The following is a 20,697-nucleotide window of genomic DNA, read 5'->3' as shown; positions in this document are numbered from 1 at the left end:
GTTCTAATAGTACCTAGAACCTATTCATCAGAAATATTTTTATAGTAAGGATACTATAAATTTAATACTGACACAATTTTAACATCATCAGTTTTCTCTACATAGTAATTCTCAGGAGAAACAAAGCTTACCATGTACTTAAGTAATCCTATTTCAGGATGAAGCAGAGGCAGCTCAGGGAACCATTTCTGTACCAAGCTATTCAGCTTCTCCTAAATTTAAAAAATATAAATCAACATATATTCAATTGTGACATGTTGGTCTTCAGGAAAAAAAATATATCAGTATGTCCCTTATTATATATCTAACAAGATGTATAATTTAGTAAAATTTAACCTAATAAGATACATAATCACTGATTTTGCCTTCTAATACAGGATATATCAAATGAAAACCAAGAGTTACCTTCAATCTAAATTTCCATCTTACTAATATAACAAAAACTTAATTTTCAATTTTAAGCTTGGTATACATATACAGGCACAAAATCTTGCTTAAGGTCAAAGTCTGCACTCACTTCCAAGCTAAAATGAAAAAGTGTGTTTACGGCCTTGCTACTCTGAACAAGCCCGATCCCGTCTGATTTTGGAAGCTAAGCAGGGTTGCGCCTGGTTAGTACTTGGATGTGAGACCACCTAGGAAGACCAGGTGCTATAGGCATAAAAAAATAAAATAAAAAATAAGAGATTTAAGCTGACAAGGTCCTTGCAATCTGTGAGGTCAACCAAAGGTTGCCTCGGCTAAAAAAAGAAAAAGTGTGTCTCACCAGAATGAATCATAAAATTGTCATTATTGCTTAAAAAATTAAGAGCACAGTGACATTTGAAAAATAATGGCTATTTCATTTAGGAGGGAAAAAATAATAAAAGTCTTGATTAGTTCTACAAAAGCCACTATGAAGCAATCGCGAAAAATGAAGATCCTTAGAAAAGTCATCTATCACAAGTAAAATTTCTAGACACTTGTCATGTCACTGGGAGATAGCTATTTATCCAAAGTGGAAAATAAAGTACACAGTCTTATGAGTTTGCTAAATGAAGCATAACACTTAAAGTATCTATTATTTTCATAGCATTTTTAGTTATCAAAGTAGTGTTTAACTTACTTCTTCCCTCGATACCCCTGAAACATAAAATACAATATTCTTTCCATTTCAAAGAGAAAATATGCTGAATGACTCTCCCAAGGTCACAAAAATATGTGGTAGATTAGAGACTTAAAGATGTAACTTCTCCCCAAAACCAGGTAGTTTTATTTTGTTATATTCTTCAACTAAATTACACTACCCCTTAAATGTTGTCATTGTAGCATTATGCTAAAATAATGTTCATGTAGATTTTAATAAAGGAAAAAAATTTTTAGGCTTTAACAGGATATAAGCAATATGCAAACTATTTAATGCTATAATCTCAATTCTTGTTAAAAAAAAGCAGAAAAAAGACTAAAAGTCAAAAATTAACAGTGATTCTGTTGTACGCCTGACACAAATATAATATTGTCAACTATACTTTAATAAAAAACAAATTTTAAAAGAAGAAAAAAAAATTAACAGTGATTACTACTGTTACCACTGAGTGGGAAAGTTAGAGGTGATGTTTTTTCTTCATAATTTTTGATAATTTCCACAGTGGATACAATGGTTTTGAATTATTTTGGCATCAGAAATTAATTTCTAAATTCATATATTACTATACCGACATAATTATGCCAATCACTATCCTTGTGATTAGAGCCACTTCATAAAATAATTATACTAATTCGATTTCTAGTAAAAACTAATTCCAAACTCCAAAGAATCAAATACTTACATATTCCTCCCGTTCACGATAAATTTCCTGAAAGACACTATTGCGCAATTGAGTTATTTCTTGTTTTATTTTCTCAATTTCAGATCCATCATGGTCATCAGACTTTAATCAGAAAGAAAAAAAAATGACCTTACAGGCTTGTTAAAGTAGACTGAAATCTTGAAGTCTAGTACAGCAGTCCCCAAATTTTTTGGCACCAGAGACCACAGTTCCTATGAGAATATAATCCCTAATGATCTGATATGGAGCTGAGGCGCTGGGCAGCGGCTGCAAATACAGATGAAGATTCATTCACTCGCTGGCCCACCACTCACCTCCTGCTGTGCAGCCCAGTTCCTAACAGGCCACAAACTGGTACTGGTCTGCAGCCCACAAAGTAAATGTCAAGAATAGGAACCACAATACAACTAAATTCCCTGGAACAGTTTTGAAAGTGAGATTTGGTTTTAAAAAAAAAAAATGAATAAATGTGTGGCACGTCTACTAGAGGAAAGACAGTGTGAGCCTCATAAAGACTCCATAAAATTCCAATGATAATAAGCCATCTTAAAAGATACATGTTTTCAAAGTTAAATATATTTCTCCAAAAGTTAAAAAATCAAGTTAAAAAATATACCATTCCCCACATCCCAGAATACAATAAAACTGGAAAAATCTTAAACCATTTTAATAGTTTTACTCCGTGTCCAATTAAGTGCTCTAAAGAGAAACTTAAATTAGTTTTACCTAAAAAAATCGAATTTACCTAAAAAAATCGAATTCTCAAGGGAACACAAAGAATTATCAAAGTTTCATAAAGTTTAACTTAAGGAAGGCAGTTAGAATGTCCTAATTTTTCTAGTTCTATTATCACATGAAAGCAACTTAAATATTTACAAGAAACAGTATGTCCAGCATTAAAGAGAGTGTAAACTGGACATCATAATCTTAAAAATACTTTAGGACAATATTCTACACTTGAGAAAGCACCCTATCACCTTGCATGTAGTAGACTTGTATTATAATAAACATTGTAACAGTAAAAAAAAACCTTTAAATTGTTGAAAAATATTTGTTACTGAAAACCAAGGCAGCAATGTAAACTGTTTTTAAAGAACATTTAGAGGTAGAGAGGATAGGGGAGGTAGATGGGGTAAAGAGGGTCAAATATGTAGTAACAGAAAGAAATCTAACTATGGGAGATGAACACATAGTGTAAACATATATATGCCTTACTGTTAAAGTGAATAGCTGAAACTTATTGGATTTTGTTAACCAATGTCACCATAAAAAAGGAAGGAAGGAAGGAAGGAAGGAAGGAGGGAGGGAGGAGACGGGAAGGAGGGAAAGGAAGGAGAAGGAAAGGAAGGAAGGAAGGAAGGAAGGAAGGAAAGACAGACACAGAAAAATGTTTATTAATGTAAAATTTTATTCACATACAAAGGAAAAAAGATAAAATATGTAAAATAAAATGTGAATAATGGATCTATTTTAAAGAGTGTATCTATCAGCATTACTTTTATAAAGTTTATTTATTAGCATTACTTTTACAAAGCAGAGCGCAAGTAAAATGAGGTACACATAGAGTTCAGTAAGAACCAACTCTTTTCTTACTTCTTCCAAATTATTCTTTTCAACCAATTTCCATCTCAGTCGAGCTTTTAAGCTTTTCAGTGTCTTTTTAATGGAGAGCAAGTGATCCAGATTGGGGCTCTTATTTAAACATTCCATAATCTGCTTCTTAAACTAAGAGAAAGAGATATTTTCAAAACAGACAACATAATCACTTACTGAGCATTTATTATATCTCTATTAAGATTCGCCTAGTATTTACTGAGTTTGGACTGAAATAAGAAAGCCTACAGTTTTCAACAAGACAGTTCTACCAACTGATTTTTCAGTATTCATATTTCTATTTAGAAGAACATCAGTTCCAGCAATCAAAGTAGCAAAGGTAAAAGAACTACTTCAGGCTAATACAGTAAGGCACACTTTGCTAGAAAGGATGCAAATTAGAATTTCTAGTGAGGATGCACACTGAAATTACCTTTCCCAAAAGTAGTTTGATAATATGTATCAAGTTTTAAGAATGTTCATTCCTTTTGACTTAGTAATTAATAATTTTTAGGAATCTAGCTGAGGAAACACACAAAATTACGTACAAAAATTATGTACAATGTTACTGATGATAAAAAAAAAGTGGAAGTAATCTTAATGTCTAGCAGAGGAAAAGTTAAATAATGTTGCACATCTATACAAGAAATGATTTTTTAGTTGCTCAAAATGACTAATCATATGGGAAAATGAAACATACCATTAAATGTAGAAAATATTTTCTTTTTTCCTTTTTTTTTTTAGGCAAGGCAACCCTTGGTTGACCTCACAGATTGCAAAGACCTTGTCAGCTTAAATTCCTTATTTTTTATTTTATTTTTTACACCTACAGCATCTGGTCTTCCTAGGAGGTCTCCCATTCAAGTACTAACCAGGCCCAACCCTACTTAGCTTCCAAAATCAGACAAGATCGGGCTTGCTCAGGGTGGCATGGCCGTAAAGAAAATATTTTCGAAATAGCTTACAAAACAATGTAATGCACATAATATATATACATACATATATGCAAGTCGCCATCCAAAAAAGAAATACAGGCATACCTCATTTTATTGTTTCACTTTATTGCTCTTCACAAATATTGCACATTCTTTTTTAACTGGTTTGTGGCAACCCTGGGGTCGAGCAAGTCTATAGGTACCATTTTTCCACAGCATTTGCTCACTCCATGTCTGTGTCACAGTTTGGTAATTCTCACAATATTTTAAACTTTTATCATTATTATATCTGTGACAGTAATCTGTGATGAGTGATCTTTGATATTATCATTGTACTTGTTTTGGGTGAGCCGCAAACCACAACCATATAAGACAGTAAACTTAACCAATAAATGTGCATTCTGACTGCTCCACCCATGAATCATTCCCCCCATCCCTCCCCTTCTCCTTAGGCCTCCCTATTCCTGAGACACAAAAATATTGAAATTAGACCAATTAGTAACCCTACAATAGACTCTAAGTGTTCAAGTGAAAAGAAGTCACACATCTGTTACTTAAAAGCTAGAAATGATTAAGCTTAGTGAAGAAGGCATAACAAAAGTCAAGATAGGCCGGAAGCTAGGACTCTTGCGCCAGTTAGCCAAGTTAGCAAAAGAATAAAGGAAATTAACAGTGCTACTCCACTGAATACAGGAATGATGACAAATCAAAACAACCTTATTGCTAATATGGAGAAAGTTTTAGTGGTTTGAATAGAAGATCAAATCAGCCATGACATGCCCTTAAGCCAAAATCTAATCCAAAGCAAGGCCCTAACTCTCTCCAATTCTATGAAGGCTGAGAGAAGTGAGGCAGCAGCAGAATAAATTTAATTATATACCAACTAAAAATGGCCACAGTGTTTTGCTGGCAATAACAAATAATTTACCTACACAATGGGTATTAAATTACTTGAGAAAATTTTAAGTATTAAAAAAATACAAAACATCAATATATAAGACAAATAAAATAAAGCATAATCCAACCTCAATACTGTTCTTGTACTTAGATTGTACTGTGGCAATAAGCCTTTCCTCTGAATGGATCTTTTGTAGTACTTGACTATATGTATTTAAAATGATCTCCTTGTCTGCATCACCTTGCTCCTAAATGAAACCAAACACATAGAATTATACACAAAGGAGTATCCAAAATAGTTAAAACCTTCAATAACAATGGATAAACTTCAAAATAATGCCTTTAACAAATTTCTATGTCCATTTCAAAATATTTCTTGAACACAAATACTTTTCTAGACAGAAAAAAGATAGATGGATGTCAAAGATGTTCATATGGGAAATTTTACTCCCATTATACTATTGTTCCTAGAGCTGTCTAGAGTAGAGAAATATCAAAAGAAATCATGGATACTATATGCTAAATGTAAGAACTAAACAATATATAGAACTTCAACACTTAAATTACTTTTGGAAATCATCTATTAATCACCACTTCTAAAATAAAGTCTGACAAAACCATCTAAATAAGAACTATGTGACAATAGGGAAATACAATAATGCATATATATTTTTAATGCCAATCTGAATAAAAATAAAAACAAAAGGCAAAAGAAACAAGTAAAATGAAGAATATTACCACTGAGACTTTGGTAAGCAGCCTGAAAAACAGAGAGTGTCCCAGTGAGCAATATTAACATTACAAAATACTCCTTTAAGGAGCCACACTAATTTTTTAACTCGACATAGCAATAGAGAATATACATAATAGAGAAAGGGAGCTACTAATCAACCTTGTGTATCTACTTCCAAAGCTCTCCTAGATTTTATTCCAAGTTTTCAAACTCTAAAGAGTCTTTTCTTACAGTCACTGGGTATGATAGACTCAAGAATCGAATGATGAAGAAAACTGATACACTCAGATTGAGTTTTCCTAAAATTAAAATTATTTTTAATGTAAAATATCCCAATAAAATGAAAATACCACCCTGTGGAAGTCTGAGATTTGTTTTGTTGGATTAGAACTTGACAGTGTTACTATTTCAAATAGGCCTATGAGACAAAAGCTAAAACCAGTCTTTGATACTTTCTAACTAGCAACAGAAACCATACTGCTTCAAAGGAAGCAATAATAAAGTATATCAATACTCACAACCAGAGATATCTCCAGCTCTTTGCAGACACTTGACTCAGACTTCTCTAGGATTTCATCAATATTACCAATTGTATCTTCAAAAGTCAGTGATTCTTCCACAGATAAGTCAAAAGCCTCATTTGCAAAAATAAAAGCATGAAGTATCTCATTTAATTGTTTCAATTAGTATTGTGTCCTTATACCTGGAGCAGAGCATTAGCCTAAGTATTGGACAATGTAAGGGAAATAAGAATACACAAGAAAGATAAAGTACTACCCTCATAAAACTATGTACCAGGAAAAAAAAAAGGTATACACACATCACGCACACCTAAAAAAAAACACGGATTTTTTTAATGTAGTTAGCGGTTAACAGAGGTGAGAGGACAATACAGAAGTACCGGGGGAGGTGGCGGGGCGGGGAACAGAATCAAGACTAAGACATTTTTGGGGCATAGTGAAAGAGGCAGTCTGACTAAAAATTAGTAAAGAACCTTGAATGCTCAGGTGGCATGTTTAAATCTGAAAGGTAGTAGGCAGGCAATGTAAGCTCTCAAACAAGGAAGGAATATGATTATACCTGGTATTTGCTAATGACCTAGTATTTAAGAATAGAGATTAAAAGTTAAAGAGTACTTTTTAAAGAGTACTTCAGATTAAAGACTAAACTCAGATGGATTCGTTTCATTAGGAAAACGAAGGTATTTTCTATCTGGAAATATACTTTATAATAAGGTGTTAAACAGAACAAAACAGGGCTCAAATTATAATATAGAATATTAAGGTTACAAGCAGTCTCTTTGATTTCAGGTATTCGGATTTGTGATTATGGAGAACTGGATTTGGGAAACAGCTGTGGAAATGAAAAAAAAAATTAACCTAAACAGCAAGACAACGATGATCAATAACAAAAGAAGATAAAGCAGTAACTTAGTTATGTTAATGTATCTATAAGAAAGTAACAAAAATGAAGAGTCCCAGAAGTAGCTAGACATTATAAAGTTTTTTTCCAAAACTAAGCTAGAAATGCATATTTGGAAATCAATCACGCAGATAAGATAAAGGACACCACGGGTGTCCTTGCCCTTGCTAAGGAAGTTGTTAAAGCAGACATAACAGAATTAGGCTAAAATTTAATTAGAGTTCTGAGCACTTTATACAAAATGACATACCCCCAAGCCTTTCGGAAAATTTCATGCTGTTTTTATAATAATGAAAATGAACCAAAAGGAATGATATGCAAAACATCTTTTCTCATACCTAATATCAATAGACGAATATTCTCCATCTATTTTAGGTATTTTTAAGATATTTAAGGTATCTAAAACTTAAAAAGATTTATTAAATACTACCAATTATTTTAAGCATGACTAGTTAGCCAACTATTGTTAAAACACATCTTGCTTAAAAAAGAAACCAAAAAAAGAGGAATGCTCTCTATCCTCTAAAGCACATGTATATATACATGTCCTTATTCCCTACACTATAGCTGTAAAATACACAATACTTGAAATAAACTCCAGTAATATTATCTTACATCTAAAGATTAAAGTTGTTTTCATATGTCCTAAACAGAGACTATAAATATCTAAATTCCTCACTTTTCCATCCCAGCACACACATTCTCATTCATATTCATTCTCATTCTCTCTCTCTCTCCCCCTTTTTCTCCCCTCCCTCATGCCCACCTTCAAAAAAAAGGAAATTATATCTAGAAAAAAAATTTTTAATTCCCTGGTTTATGCTAGGACACCACCAGCCAAGAGCTCTTATTACCTTTAAGGTGCTCTGGAACCATGCCACGAGACGCTGTAGAGAAACCTCTGTTTCACTTCTAACATTGGTGAACTCCTCCCTTTTATCGCACTTCCAGTCATAAAACTTCTTAAGTATTTCTTCAGAGTTTGTCCCTTCATTGGCCTGTCCATATACTGCTTCTAAAGAGGCTGACAAATCCTGCAAGGTATATTTGTTTATTGAAGTTTATTAATTTCACATTAGGATTCAAGCATATTAGAATCTGAGACAGAAAAGTAGTATGCTGAATCCCTATCCTTGAGAATTTTATAAATAACACTTAGAATAATTAGACAGACATGAAAGCATAAAACCACCTAGAGGCTGATTTATTTGGACTCTAATAGTAAAAGTTTATTATGTGATTAGGTTACAAAAAGAAAGCTTTATGTTCTTAGGTTTTTAGTTAAGTAGAAATTACCCTCTTTTCTCTGACTTTAAATCAGAATCACTGTTTTATCATGACATGGAAATTTCTAAGACCTAACGCTAAATAAAATTAACTACATACTAAATATACAAATAATCCCAATTAAGTAAAGACATTAAACATATATGTGTACTTAAAAGCATTTTTTAAAAGACTGAAAGAAACAAGACAGCCTACTGTCTCACTCCGGGAATCAAACTCTAGAAAGGTCACAGAGACAAGAAGAAAACTTAAGAGATCCCAGAAATTTTTATCACAAAACTCTGAGATATCCTTGTGAAGACAAAGCACTAAATGAACAGTCACTAAAAGTGGGAGAAGGCCTGTACCACTTGTGGGAAAAGAGAACTTTTTCTTCATATGCCCTTCTCTCCCCTTACATTGGACAGGAAAGCAGTAGCACAAGCAAGATGCAATGAATTTACACAAGCACAGTATAGGAATCTAATGATGCAAAAATTGATAACAAGTACCCTTAAGCATCCTTTTTTTTTCTTTTTCCCTGAACACCTGGTAGCATTTATACCCAAGGGTGGCAGCCCATAGAAAAGAGCAGTGGATGAGGCATAGTAACTGGGAGAACCACTGAGAAGTAACATCATCTAGAAGAGAGGCCAACAGGAAGAAGAGCCAGACTGCAACCCTAGAAGTTCTGAGAAATAACCCCATCCTATTCCCTAAATCTACGTGAAGTCCCTGGGTTATTATCCAAGCTTTCATCCTTCCCTCGGCCCCTCTACCACACTACCCCATACCTACACGATAGCACAGAACTAAGAGAGCTTATAGTTCCCCAAGGGAATGTGAAATCTTGAGGGGAGGTACAAGGAAGGATGCAAGGTGTAACAAGTATAAACATTCTGAAAAAAATATAACAAAATAAGGCACCATACAAAAAGGAAGCAAAATCAGTGACCCAGATAACAGTAATAACTCAAAATAAGTATAATAAATATTCTCAACGAAATGAAAGAATATTGGAAACAAAGAAAAACCAAATAGTTATAAATAATAAACAACTGAAATTATATGGTATGAAAGAAATACTCTTTAAAAATAAAGAACACAGTGGATTGGCCTAAATGGCAGAAGAGATCAGCTACAGAAGCAATTAGCAAGCAAGCTAGATAGTTAAGTCAAGGATCCCCTGAAAAAGACAAAAAAAGGGATCAAAAATAGAAAAAAAAAATGGATGGACAATTAAAATATGTAGAAGAGAGTTTAAATATCCATCTAAAGAAGTCACAGAATAAGAGGAAAAGTAAATGGGGTGAGTGGGGGTTAAGAGGGACAGTATCTTAAAAAATAATTATCAAATATTGCCTAGAGTTAAAGATATAAAACCTCAGACTAATTAACTCAGATTAAAATAAACATATTTTAGTGCAATTAAGAAGGAAAGTCAAGAGAAAATGTTAAACTTCCAGAGTGGAAAAGAAGATCACAGAAGAACAAAAATGAGACTGATATTAACGACTATGGAACCAAGAAGACAATGGATTATTGTCAAAGGTCTAGAGGAAAAACGGCCCTTGGACCTAATATTTTATGGCCAACTAAACAACTGTTTGAAGTGCTTAAATGTACATAGTTGTTTAAATTGTTTAAATAAGATATCCTGAGACTTTTAATACCTCACAAAGTAAACTACATGAAAAGCTCTTTGAAAACACTCTTAGACAAAATACTCTAAAGCACAGAGAAAACCACAAGACATCCAACAACTTATGAAATAGAATGAGAAAACTCTAAACCTTGTTATCTGAGTTACTGTATACAATATCCATAACAATCTATGACTAAGATCCTAGACAACAATTGTGCTTGGTTGGTTGGTTTGTGGGAAGGAGATACAGAAGACACACAAAAGACAAGTAAAAATGTTCTAAGAAACAAAGAGTTGAATGGTAGAAAAAGAATAAAAGAAACCATGATAAACAGAAACACAATATAATCATAGAAAATAAGTTCTAATAAAACAGTAACTATAAATATATGAATCAATTAAGTTAAGTGACTTCTTTAGACAGATTTATAGGTTGGATTCTTTTTAAAATGTCCCATTAGTGTGTTGTCTAAGAGAGACATTTAAAATAAAGAGGTGGGGAGGAAATATACAAAGCAAATATTAACCAAAAAGATGGATGGAATAGGAATTTTTAAAATAAACAAAATAAAATTTTATCCCAAAACACCTTAAAGAAAAATAAGATTGGATAGTAGTTAAAACACATGTTAAAATATGTAACAATCACAAATTCATTAACATCCAACAATACAGCACTGAAATATTCTAAATAATTTAAAAAACTAAAATATATAACAAAATATATTAACTAGAATATATAACAGAAATACCTCAAAACTGATAAAGTGATCAGACCAAAAACCAAGCAAAGATACAGGAGATTAAAGCTTAAAACAATAGCTATATATCAGAAACTGCACACCAAGAAAACCTAGAATATTATTTTCTTTTTGAATTTATAAGAAACGATCATAAAAAAATCAACCATGTACTCTAGGCCACAAAAGTTTCAATAAATGCTGAAGAAATCAGAATCATGAAATTTAAAAAAGTTGTATTTCTTACTTACTTGACGAATATAAATAAAAATCAAACTATTTCTCAGCAAAAGAAAGTTTAAGAACATTCTCGTGACCAAGGGGAAAAGCAGAAAGGAAAACAAAGCAGGTATGACAAAAAGTCTTTTAAGGTTAAACTTTAAAAAGAGCTTTCAAAATGATCTTGTTGCAGATCCTTAATCTATGTTTACTAACAATTAATAAGAAGTAAACCTTTACAGGGTAAAATAGAAGTTACACTGTAGACAGGTAAATTCTAACTACACCATTGCCTTTTTTATATGCAAGGTTTATTTCACCATTCTAGAAGACTGATACTATTTATGCAATTTCATTTAAGAAAATGTTTCAAACCAGGGCTCCACTGGTTCCTGAACCATACATAGTATCATCAACATGACATCTTCATCCAGGCAGACAAAAAGAGACAGTGCCCAGATGTCCCCGAATATCCTTTTCTTCAACTCTCTAGCAAGCTCATTCCCTGCAGTCCAAAACAAGGATACCAGTTAATACAGTTACTACTTGCTACTAAAGTTACCTACCAATGCAGTAAAAATTCAGATATATAAAAGGTAGAAGTACAAGAGAACCACTGTTTTCAAATGATATGACCACACAGAAAGCTCAAAAAATATCAATAGACAAACATGAACTAAATGAGTTCAGCAGAGCTGCCAGAGAGACATCAATATTTAAAAATCAATAGTATTCCTACACACCATCAAAAACAAACTAGAAAGTAGAGAATAAGAGTAAGACAAAAACAACCACAAGTATAAATATCTTGGAGTTAAATCAAGATGCATGAGGACCTTGAGAGAAAAATTTTAATCATTAAAGGAAATTTTTTAAAAGATCTGAATAAAGAGAAATATTCCATTAATAGGTGAAATGGTAACACCATCATGCTCATTCACTCAAAATTAAAGCCACTGCTGAGATGGCAGAATAGGGCTGAAGACAAAGTTCCACATCATCATATAGCTGTAGTACTCTAGCCCCTGATCATGGATCTTAAAAGCTCCGTAACTCAAGGATCAGGTTCCCTCTCCCTAACTCTGACATGTTGCTTACCGGATTTTCTGCTAGAATCTAATGGAAAACAGGAACTCACACGCCTACTGCTGCTCCTATCTCCATGAGTTTTCCCAATGAATACTGCTCTAGCAAGCCTGATGTGTCTATTTTACCTTGTTTGCAGAATATATATACATATATATATACATATTAAGTATATTAATATAAAATTTTAATTCCATTAAAAAGAAATAAGGTTTCACCAAGGAAGAAAAACTTTTGCAGCCACCATCTGAAGTGTCAAGGTAAATGCTAATTTCACCTCCCAAATGATAAACATGTATATTTAATGTACAATGTATATTTACTATCTTTAAATGCCAACCTGCAATGTTTTCAAGCGTTTATTAAGAGGTAACTCATCTACTTCCACAATAAAAACTTCTACTGCCATGCACAGCTTCTGTTGCACTTCATTTCTTTTGGCAATCAAAATATTCCCTTCATTCTGAAGGAGAAAAAAAAAAGAATCATCATTAATACATCAAGTGTTTTTTTACACACTAACCTATATAAAAATTATCTCTTAAAAACAGAAAAATTTAACATTCTCCAAACATAGTGGCAATTAAAACACCCCTCTCCTTAGATCACCAAATTGACAAAGAGCTTTCTTTCCCTTAATCAGAAATAAGACGTTTAATGATCCTGCTCTGCTAATCTTTATTTTTTCCCATTATTTCTGCAATAATGAAATTTTTGTTTTTCTTATGAAAATTACGTAAGTTCCTATTATTAACTACACACTGCCTCCTTCCAACTCCCATCCCAACCTTAATTCCTTCATCAACTTATCCTTCAAGATTCAGTTAATCTCTAACAGGATAATACCTCCAATTTGTCCAAGAGGCTACGTTTGGAAATAGATATATGATATATCCAAGAACCCTCTGCATTACCTCTCTTTTAGTACTTATGAAACTGTACTGACACTATTTATAAATCCATCCCATACCCAAGAAAACTAGAATCATGTCTTAAACAAATGTGTATCTCCACTACCTACAACTGTCTGGCACATATAGTTAAAAGCTTGAATTTTAAAATATTCTTGTTTGGTAAAGCTCAACCAGTCCATTTTATAACGGTAAAGACAAAAGGAAAAAATCTCTTTCACCAAAAGTATACATAGCAAACTACATAAAACAAAAATAACAATATTAAGACCTAACTACAATAAGGGAAAAAATGGCAACTCCAAGTGGCAATTATGATTGTATATTTATCCAATAATCTACTCTTCAGTTTTTTCAAGTGAACTTCAGAGCAATGAAGCCTAAAAGCAGTCCTGAAACATCAGCTGTAGCAGGAAAATACTTAACTTTAAAACAGTTTTTTGTTTACTAGAGTATCAACTCCTAGAGCTACGTTAAGCCCTCTCCTTCTCTGTCCTGAATCACTTTTCCCATACTCAACTCACAAAAACAAAACAAAAAGAAAAAAGCAGTTCTTTTCCATCTTATTACATAAAATCATTATGAAATATTTTAATGTTGGCAGTACGGTTTAAATGGAAAGAGAATACACTTTGTAGTCAACCATATCTGGGTTCAAATTCCGTATTAACATTTAGAACTACGTAATCTTGAGAAAGTTCCTTAAATCCTGTGGGCTTCAGTTTCCTCATTTATAAGAGCAAAAATACCCATTTTAAAATTTAATATAAGTTTATAAAGCACTATAACACTGCCTGTGTTTCACAGAAATTCAAAATTTATTACTTCTGTCATTTTTTCCTTTCACAATCAGAAGTGACCAGTTAGGGTCTAAGATGTAAAATAACCCAAATGTAATCTTTCTCCCAATTAAACATTCCTGACATTTCCAAAAGCCTAGTTACCCTTGTTTTCTCATTCAGTGCCAGGTAGGTTGCCAACTGGACAACCTAGGTATGAAAAGTGAATAAGACTTTCAGAGTACAATCCTCAAAGGCAGAAAATGGGACAACTCCAAAGACAAGTACAGAGCTCATAGGTCCTATGGAAAGCTATGATTGCTGTGCCAAATATCTTTGCATGAAAAACAAGGAGTTCTGCTCAGCTCAATATAAGAGAGAAAACTGCAAGAAGAAATATACTTGGACCTACACTAATAAAGAATTCATATGAAATATTCCATTCTTCATATTCCCCTACCCACAAATAACTCTCTCAACAATGGGTGGCTTACACTGCATTTAATATTAAGGCTGTAGCATAAAACACACTGCTCAGACCAGAAGATAAGTTCCACATTCACAGGTGTGGGAGCCACCCTGGCTTACAAGTCTCATGCCCCACAAAAGCCAAAATCTCTTATAGGTATAGCTTCCAGGGTCCCTCAGCGGATATGTCCAGTTGCAAGAGTTCCACCAAGTATTTACAGTTTATAGTTCTTCCCAGTCCATATACAATGTACCAATCCAGTTTTATTTACCTAAACCATGTTGCCTAGTAACATGACTGAAATATCATTTTTACCAAATTACCACAGGAACAGAGAGGGAATTAACCAAAGGTCAGATTCTCACGCAACAGGGAAAAAGATTTTGTTAACCCTTTATCCACAATCACTATTTATCGATCATACCTTTTCTACAAGGCAATAAAAGGAATCAAATTATGAATATGAAGATACTATAAAAGTTAGATTTCATGCAAAGTATCATTACAATATCTGCATTCCTGCTTTCTTGAAAAAATAGTATCTCCTTATATTCAACAGATAAAAACCATAATAGAGAAAAATTCTAGACCCACCACATTTTGACAAGTTTTAATCTTCTCCTGAGCCAGATTGTATTCTGTCCAAATTATCTCTAATTCATTCAAAGAAGCTGGGATAGTAAAGCGCTCTTCATCCAACACTTGTATAGCATCCGAAAGGTCATTTCCAAAACGAACGCTGATGTTGACACGTCTATTAAAAAAAATTGCGAAAAGGAAAATATCAAAAAATTTGCAAGTTTGGTATGAGAAAAAGTTACACTAAAATAGTAATGGCATAAAGTTAGTAATAATAACACTAGCTATGAAGAGGTATTTTCTAAAACTTTATATAAAACCATGAGAAACGGTTAATACAAATTTTTAATTAAAAAATATATATGAAAAAAATGTATATTTTTTTGAATCTTTATATAAAAGGACAACTTCAAAAGTCTGCAGAATTTAAATGATATCAAGTGGACCTTCGATTCTGGTCCATAATTACATTTGTAAATGCTTTTAAAAAATTTTTAGACTTAGCTGATAGTTTATAAAAACTACAGGCATATAATCCTTATACTTTAATTAGCAGACTACCATTTGTGGAGTTTAAAAAATAGATTTTAAAACAAAGGCAATCAGAGAGGCAGGCCAACTAGTGTAACCAACAGGGCACATCTGAATTCTTTTTTCTAGCTTCTAACTAGACTGCCTCCATTCTAGTATTTCCTCAATTATAGATTAAAATATATTGGATTGTTTTGGTCCAAAGCCTGTCTCACAGCTTTGTCAGTGTAGCCACTTAATTTTTGGTAGTGCATTAAAAGTTGATAAGGCTCTACAGGGATCAAAATAAACTATTTAGACACTTATAAACCAAATGCCATCTGACGGATTTATACTGCAGAATATACATTTCCACTAGACAAAAAACCAACATGCAGTATTCATTCAGGACAACAGTTTCTTAGTGTTTCAGAGCACATGAGCAAGTAGATTACTGGTTTAAGTTCTATGTGTAGCATAAAAAGGGAACCAGGTTGTTTGGAGAACTATTTTTTCCACATTCCAGCAAAGGGTGATAAATTATCCCTAACCAATCATAAAGCAATTCTTTATTAAAATAAAATACCCAAATAAATTCATATACAGAATCTGAGAAATGCTGAAACTCTGCACAAGACTTGCTAACCAATTTCTTTTCTTCTGACTCCACAAGGACCACTTTTCTTCTGACTCTATGAAGACCACTCTTTTCTTTCTTAAGACTATAACTAAGTAATTTAGATTACTGAAACTAGTTTAGGCCCATAAAATCAGGAAAAACAATTTAGTACTTTCTCATCAAACTGCCACTTAAAAGTTGTGATTTTTTAATTTCACGCTCATAGATGACTTTAGGACGATGTAACAACTCATAGTAACATCAGAACACTGACAAAAACACTACAAAATCTGTCCCAGTGGTAACTATTTTTAATTTCTCTCTCTAAAGTAATAAAAACACAAAGATTAAGTTTCAAAGCAAAAATGGTGGGCATATAATTTTAAACAAAGTACCAACTAATCAGCAATCATTTTGAATTATCCTTCTCAAAAATGTGCTTTTACCCACCTAATTTCTTTCAACAGTTCTACCTTAGCTGCCAAATTTTTCATTCTGGTACCTACACGAGTCTTCAGAGTGCTTTCTAAATGTTTAGTCAAATCCATGGTAGTTGCTTTCTCTTGCTGAAACAAAGAACAAGCACATCCTAATGAGACCCAAATAGAAAACCATTTATACTGTTATTTAAATGATTTTTAAGAATAATTAAAGTTTTTAAGGTTAAAAAATATTAGGCCACAGGATAACAATGATTTCTCTACTAGTGAAGATCTGAAAAAGATAATCTATTCTACTCTTCTGCCTTCATACAGATTACAGACTCATACTTCATCCTAATAAGAAGCCAAATAAACAAAATTTCACATACTTATATCTTAATACCTAGATTTTTAAAAGATAAAAAGATTCTCATAGAAACGAAATGATTATCAATGACAATTTGTTTTCTGATACAGTCTTATATCATTCTGCATTACAAAAGAAACAAAAATAACATTTCCTTGACTCACGCTAGATTAAATTCCCTGATTCTAAGTGGTATCGCAAAGATATGTCTACCATGATTGTTCAAAATAATGTACAGAGCAGTAATATGGGTAAAGACCTGATAATTTTATTCCAATCATACTACAAACCACATATTGCTGTTAAACATAGAACTTTTATTTGATATCTAAACAACAAGATGCTCTCCAGTCCTCATATTCTCTCCAATCCTTCAGTTAAAGAAAGATTGTCCATCATAGGATGAATGGATAAAGAAGTGGCAGGAAATATCTTTAAATATTATAAAAGAACACAGGATTAAAAACAATGATATGAATTTTCATCTAAAGCAGACAGAAGAACAAAATTAAGCAGAGAGAAGGAAATCAAAAAAGAAATTAATAAAGTAGAAGAGACAATAAAGAAAAAAATCAACAGAGCCAAAAATTAGCTCTTTGAAACACTGAGGATTTCTGGTTTCCAGTCCAGCATGTAAGAAACCTGGAAGTTGCCACTCCACCCTAACAACAAGTAAAAAGCCAAACAAACTGAAAAATCAACTCTTCCCACATCCATAAGGGAGATGAGGTCAGAGGGCAAACCACTACTTCCAAAACTGAAGAGACGCACAGGCGAATAAAAGCAAATCACAATTTACTACAACAACAACCTCAAAGGGTGCCAGTCTGGAGTAGGGAAATCTCAACTAAAATTGTGAACAACTCTGAGAGTTAAAAACTCCAGGGAACTCACTGATCAGGATGTCCCCACATATTTGTGAGTTTTATCTCTTGGATCTCTACCAGGTTCTCACAGTAAGTATCAGAGAAAAATCCCCTCAAGCTTCCAGCAAGAGGAGAAGAAAAGGAACCATTCTGAAATATGCCAAAGCATTCTGTTCTTCACAAGATTTGCCCTCAGAGAAAACTACTTAAATAGAGCCTAACCTGCTGGGGTTTTATCACAGCCTAACCAACCCAGGGGAGGGGAAATACCCAACTCCAGCCCACTCTAGCCATCCTGTCCTACCTACAGGGGTTCCGGGGGAATGAGAAGCATGTGTGAAGTTCACAGTCCAGAGACACAGGGTATAAACATTTCTCCTCCCCTCATACCTTACCATCACACTACTGAAAGCCTAATTATTACAGCAGTTCTTTTTACTCAGTACACCGTGCCCAGCTCTCAAGAAAAAATTACAAGACATATTAAAGACAAAAAACACAGCTGAAAGACAATGCAAGCATCAGAATCAGACTCAGATATGGCAGGGATCTTGGAATTATCAGATCAGGAATTTAAAACATGATATGATTACTATGCTAAGGGCTCTAATGAATAAAGTATACAGCCTGCAAGAACATATGTAATGTAAGCAAAGAGATGGACATTCTCAGATAGAAACAAAAAGAAATCCTAGAGATCGAAAACACTATAGCAGAAATGAACAATATTTTTGATGCGCTTATCAACAGACTGAACATGGCTGAGGAAGGAATCTCTATAACGCAGGATACGTGAATCATTTGTCCACTAAAAGACATGTACAAGAATAGCCACAGTGGCTTTATTCATAATGGCCAAAAACAACCTAAATGTCCATCAACAGGAGAAGGGGTATACTGCGGTCTACTGACACAATAGAATATTACTCGGCAACAAAATGAACAAACATAGATAAATCTTAGAGACATTATGCTAAGTGAGTGAAGCCAGACACAATAGAATATGTATCAAGGGACTCCATTTATATAAAGTATAAGGCCAGGAAAACTAAACTATAATGACATAAATCAGAACAGTGGTTGCCTTGGGTGGGAGGAAAAGAGGAAAGGCTGGAAAGAGGCACCAAGGACCTTTGTGGGGTTGAAGGAAACATTCTGTATCTTCAGTCAATAAAGCAGATGACCTGTAATCCATTTATTCTTTTCAAGGAAGGGGACATGGGAACACCCCCAGAGAAAAGAACAGAGGCAGGTGACAAGTTTAATCTCCTTGCCAATTATACCTCAAGAGAAAACAGACTATTTTCTAAGAGGCTATATCTTTGAAATACTCTTAGTATGATGTCCCTGGCTAAAGAATTGGTCATAGTGGATAGGACACGAGATTTATTGATTTATGAGGCAGACCTCCCTGGAGAATGTCACATATGAATTTAAGGGCTAGAGACTGAGTTCAATTACCACTGGTCAATGATTTAATCAATCAGGGCTATGTAATGAAACCTTGATTTAAAAAAAAAAACACTCAGAAAGATGAGGTTTGGAGGAACTTCCAGATTGGTGAACAAATCCATGTGCTGGGAGAATGGCAAGAAAGAGACCACCTCCACCTCCACCATAACTTCCCTTGTGCATCTCTTCCTTTTATTTGGCTGTTGAGTTATATCTCTAATAATAAAACTGTACTTATAAGTATATCACTTTCCTAAGTTCTGTGAGTTGTTTCAGCTAATTGCTGAACTAGGGAAATGGGGTGTTGGTGAGGGGATGTCTTAGGAACAGTCAAATTTAGAGTCCGCCAGGCAGAAGTGTGGGAAGCCTGGGGACGGATTTGTGGCTGGTGTCTGAAGTGGGGCAAGTCTTGTGGGACTGAGTCCTTAACCTGTGGCATCTGAGTTAACTCCTGGTATTTAGTGTCAAAAACGAATTGTACGACATCTAGTTGGTATTGGAGAATTAGTGTAGGAATAATGCATTTGGTGTCAGAAAAAAACTACACATTTGAAAACCAAATGGTATCCTTGGGGTGAGGGGTGAAGAAAACTGCCCTGAATCTAAGCAAACCTTGAAACTTACCCACCATAAAAGGAAATGCACACATGAAGATAAAGGAGCATGTTAAGCAACACAAGGATGCAAATTAAACAACTTTTATCAACCATTAAGCAATGTTTGGGCTTAAATAAAATCCTGATTGGAAGAAACCAACAATGAAAGGACATTCATGGAACAATTTGAGAAATCTGAACACTGACTAGATATTAAATGATAATAAGGAATTATTATTAATTTTTAAGTATATTAGTTATATCTTTTTTGAAGTTCTTTTCTATGAGATACATTCTAAAACATATGCAGTAAAATAGTTTTTAAGCATTTTATTTTATTTCATTATTAGTTTCGAGTATACAGTACAGTGGTTAGATATTTATGTAGTTTATGAAAGGATCCCCAGTAAAATATTATCCCAGTAAAATATTATGAATGAGATTTTTTTTAAATAACTTAGGAGATTCAGATTTAAAAAAAAAGATCGCTCATGTGTTTAATACTTGTGAAAACTGGGTGATGGGTATATAAGGATTAATTACTCAATTTTCTCTCCCTCTGGAATGTTTGAAATTTTCCATAGGTAAAAATTTTGAAAACAAAAGAGGTAATGTAAATATAAATTATTAATCTTTTAAACATCCAATGAAATCCAAAGATGATTTGTTTGGAGTATAAGAAAAAATTTTATCTATAAACAAAGTAAGAAGGAGAGAATGACAGTTGGGAGTGGAAGGGAAGAAAAGGAAAAGTGACAGAAAATTAAGTAAGAGTAGATGAAT

The 20,697-nt window shown here is 33.3% G+C and overlaps 1 protein-coding gene and 2 pseudogenes across 1 annotated transcript in view; 1 reads left to right on the top strand and 2 right to left on the bottom strand.

Moving 5' to 3' along the window:
• Positions 1-20,697, bottom strand: part of STK31 (serine/threonine kinase 31) — a 66,585-nt gene that overhangs the window by 22,882 nt on the left and 23,006 nt on the right. The window contains exons 9-17 of the mRNA XM_039862554.1: positions 16,662-16,777; positions 15,098-15,257; positions 12,685-12,807; positions 8,243-8,422; positions 6,485-6,601; positions 5,362-5,481; positions 3,402-3,533; positions 1,809-1,910; positions 132-212 (exon numbers count right to left, since the gene is read on the bottom strand). Coding sequence (XP_039718488.1) covers positions 132-212; positions 1,809-1,910; positions 3,402-3,533; positions 5,362-5,481; positions 6,485-6,601; positions 8,243-8,422; positions 12,685-12,807; positions 15,098-15,257; positions 16,662-16,777 — 1,131 coding nt within the window. The remainder of the gene's footprint in view (positions 1-131; positions 213-1,808; positions 1,911-3,401; positions 3,534-5,361; positions 5,482-6,484; positions 6,602-8,242; positions 8,423-12,684; positions 12,808-15,097; positions 15,258-16,661; positions 16,778-20,697) is intronic.
• LOC120602637 (uncharacterized) lies at positions 542-660 on the top strand (annotated as a pseudogene).
• LOC120602628 (uncharacterized) lies at positions 4,225-4,343 on the bottom strand (annotated as a pseudogene).

The sequence above is a fragment of the Pteropus medius genome, unplaced genomic scaffold (genome assembly GCF_902729225.1).
Source record: "Pteropus medius unplaced genomic scaffold, Ma_sr-lr_union100, whole genome shotgun sequence".
NCBI classification, from domain to species: domain Eukaryota; kingdom Metazoa; phylum Chordata; class Mammalia; order Chiroptera; family Pteropodidae; genus Pteropus; species Pteropus medius.
Note: the sequence above shows the minus strand (reverse complement) of the source record. Positions and strands in the feature narration are given on the sequence as shown.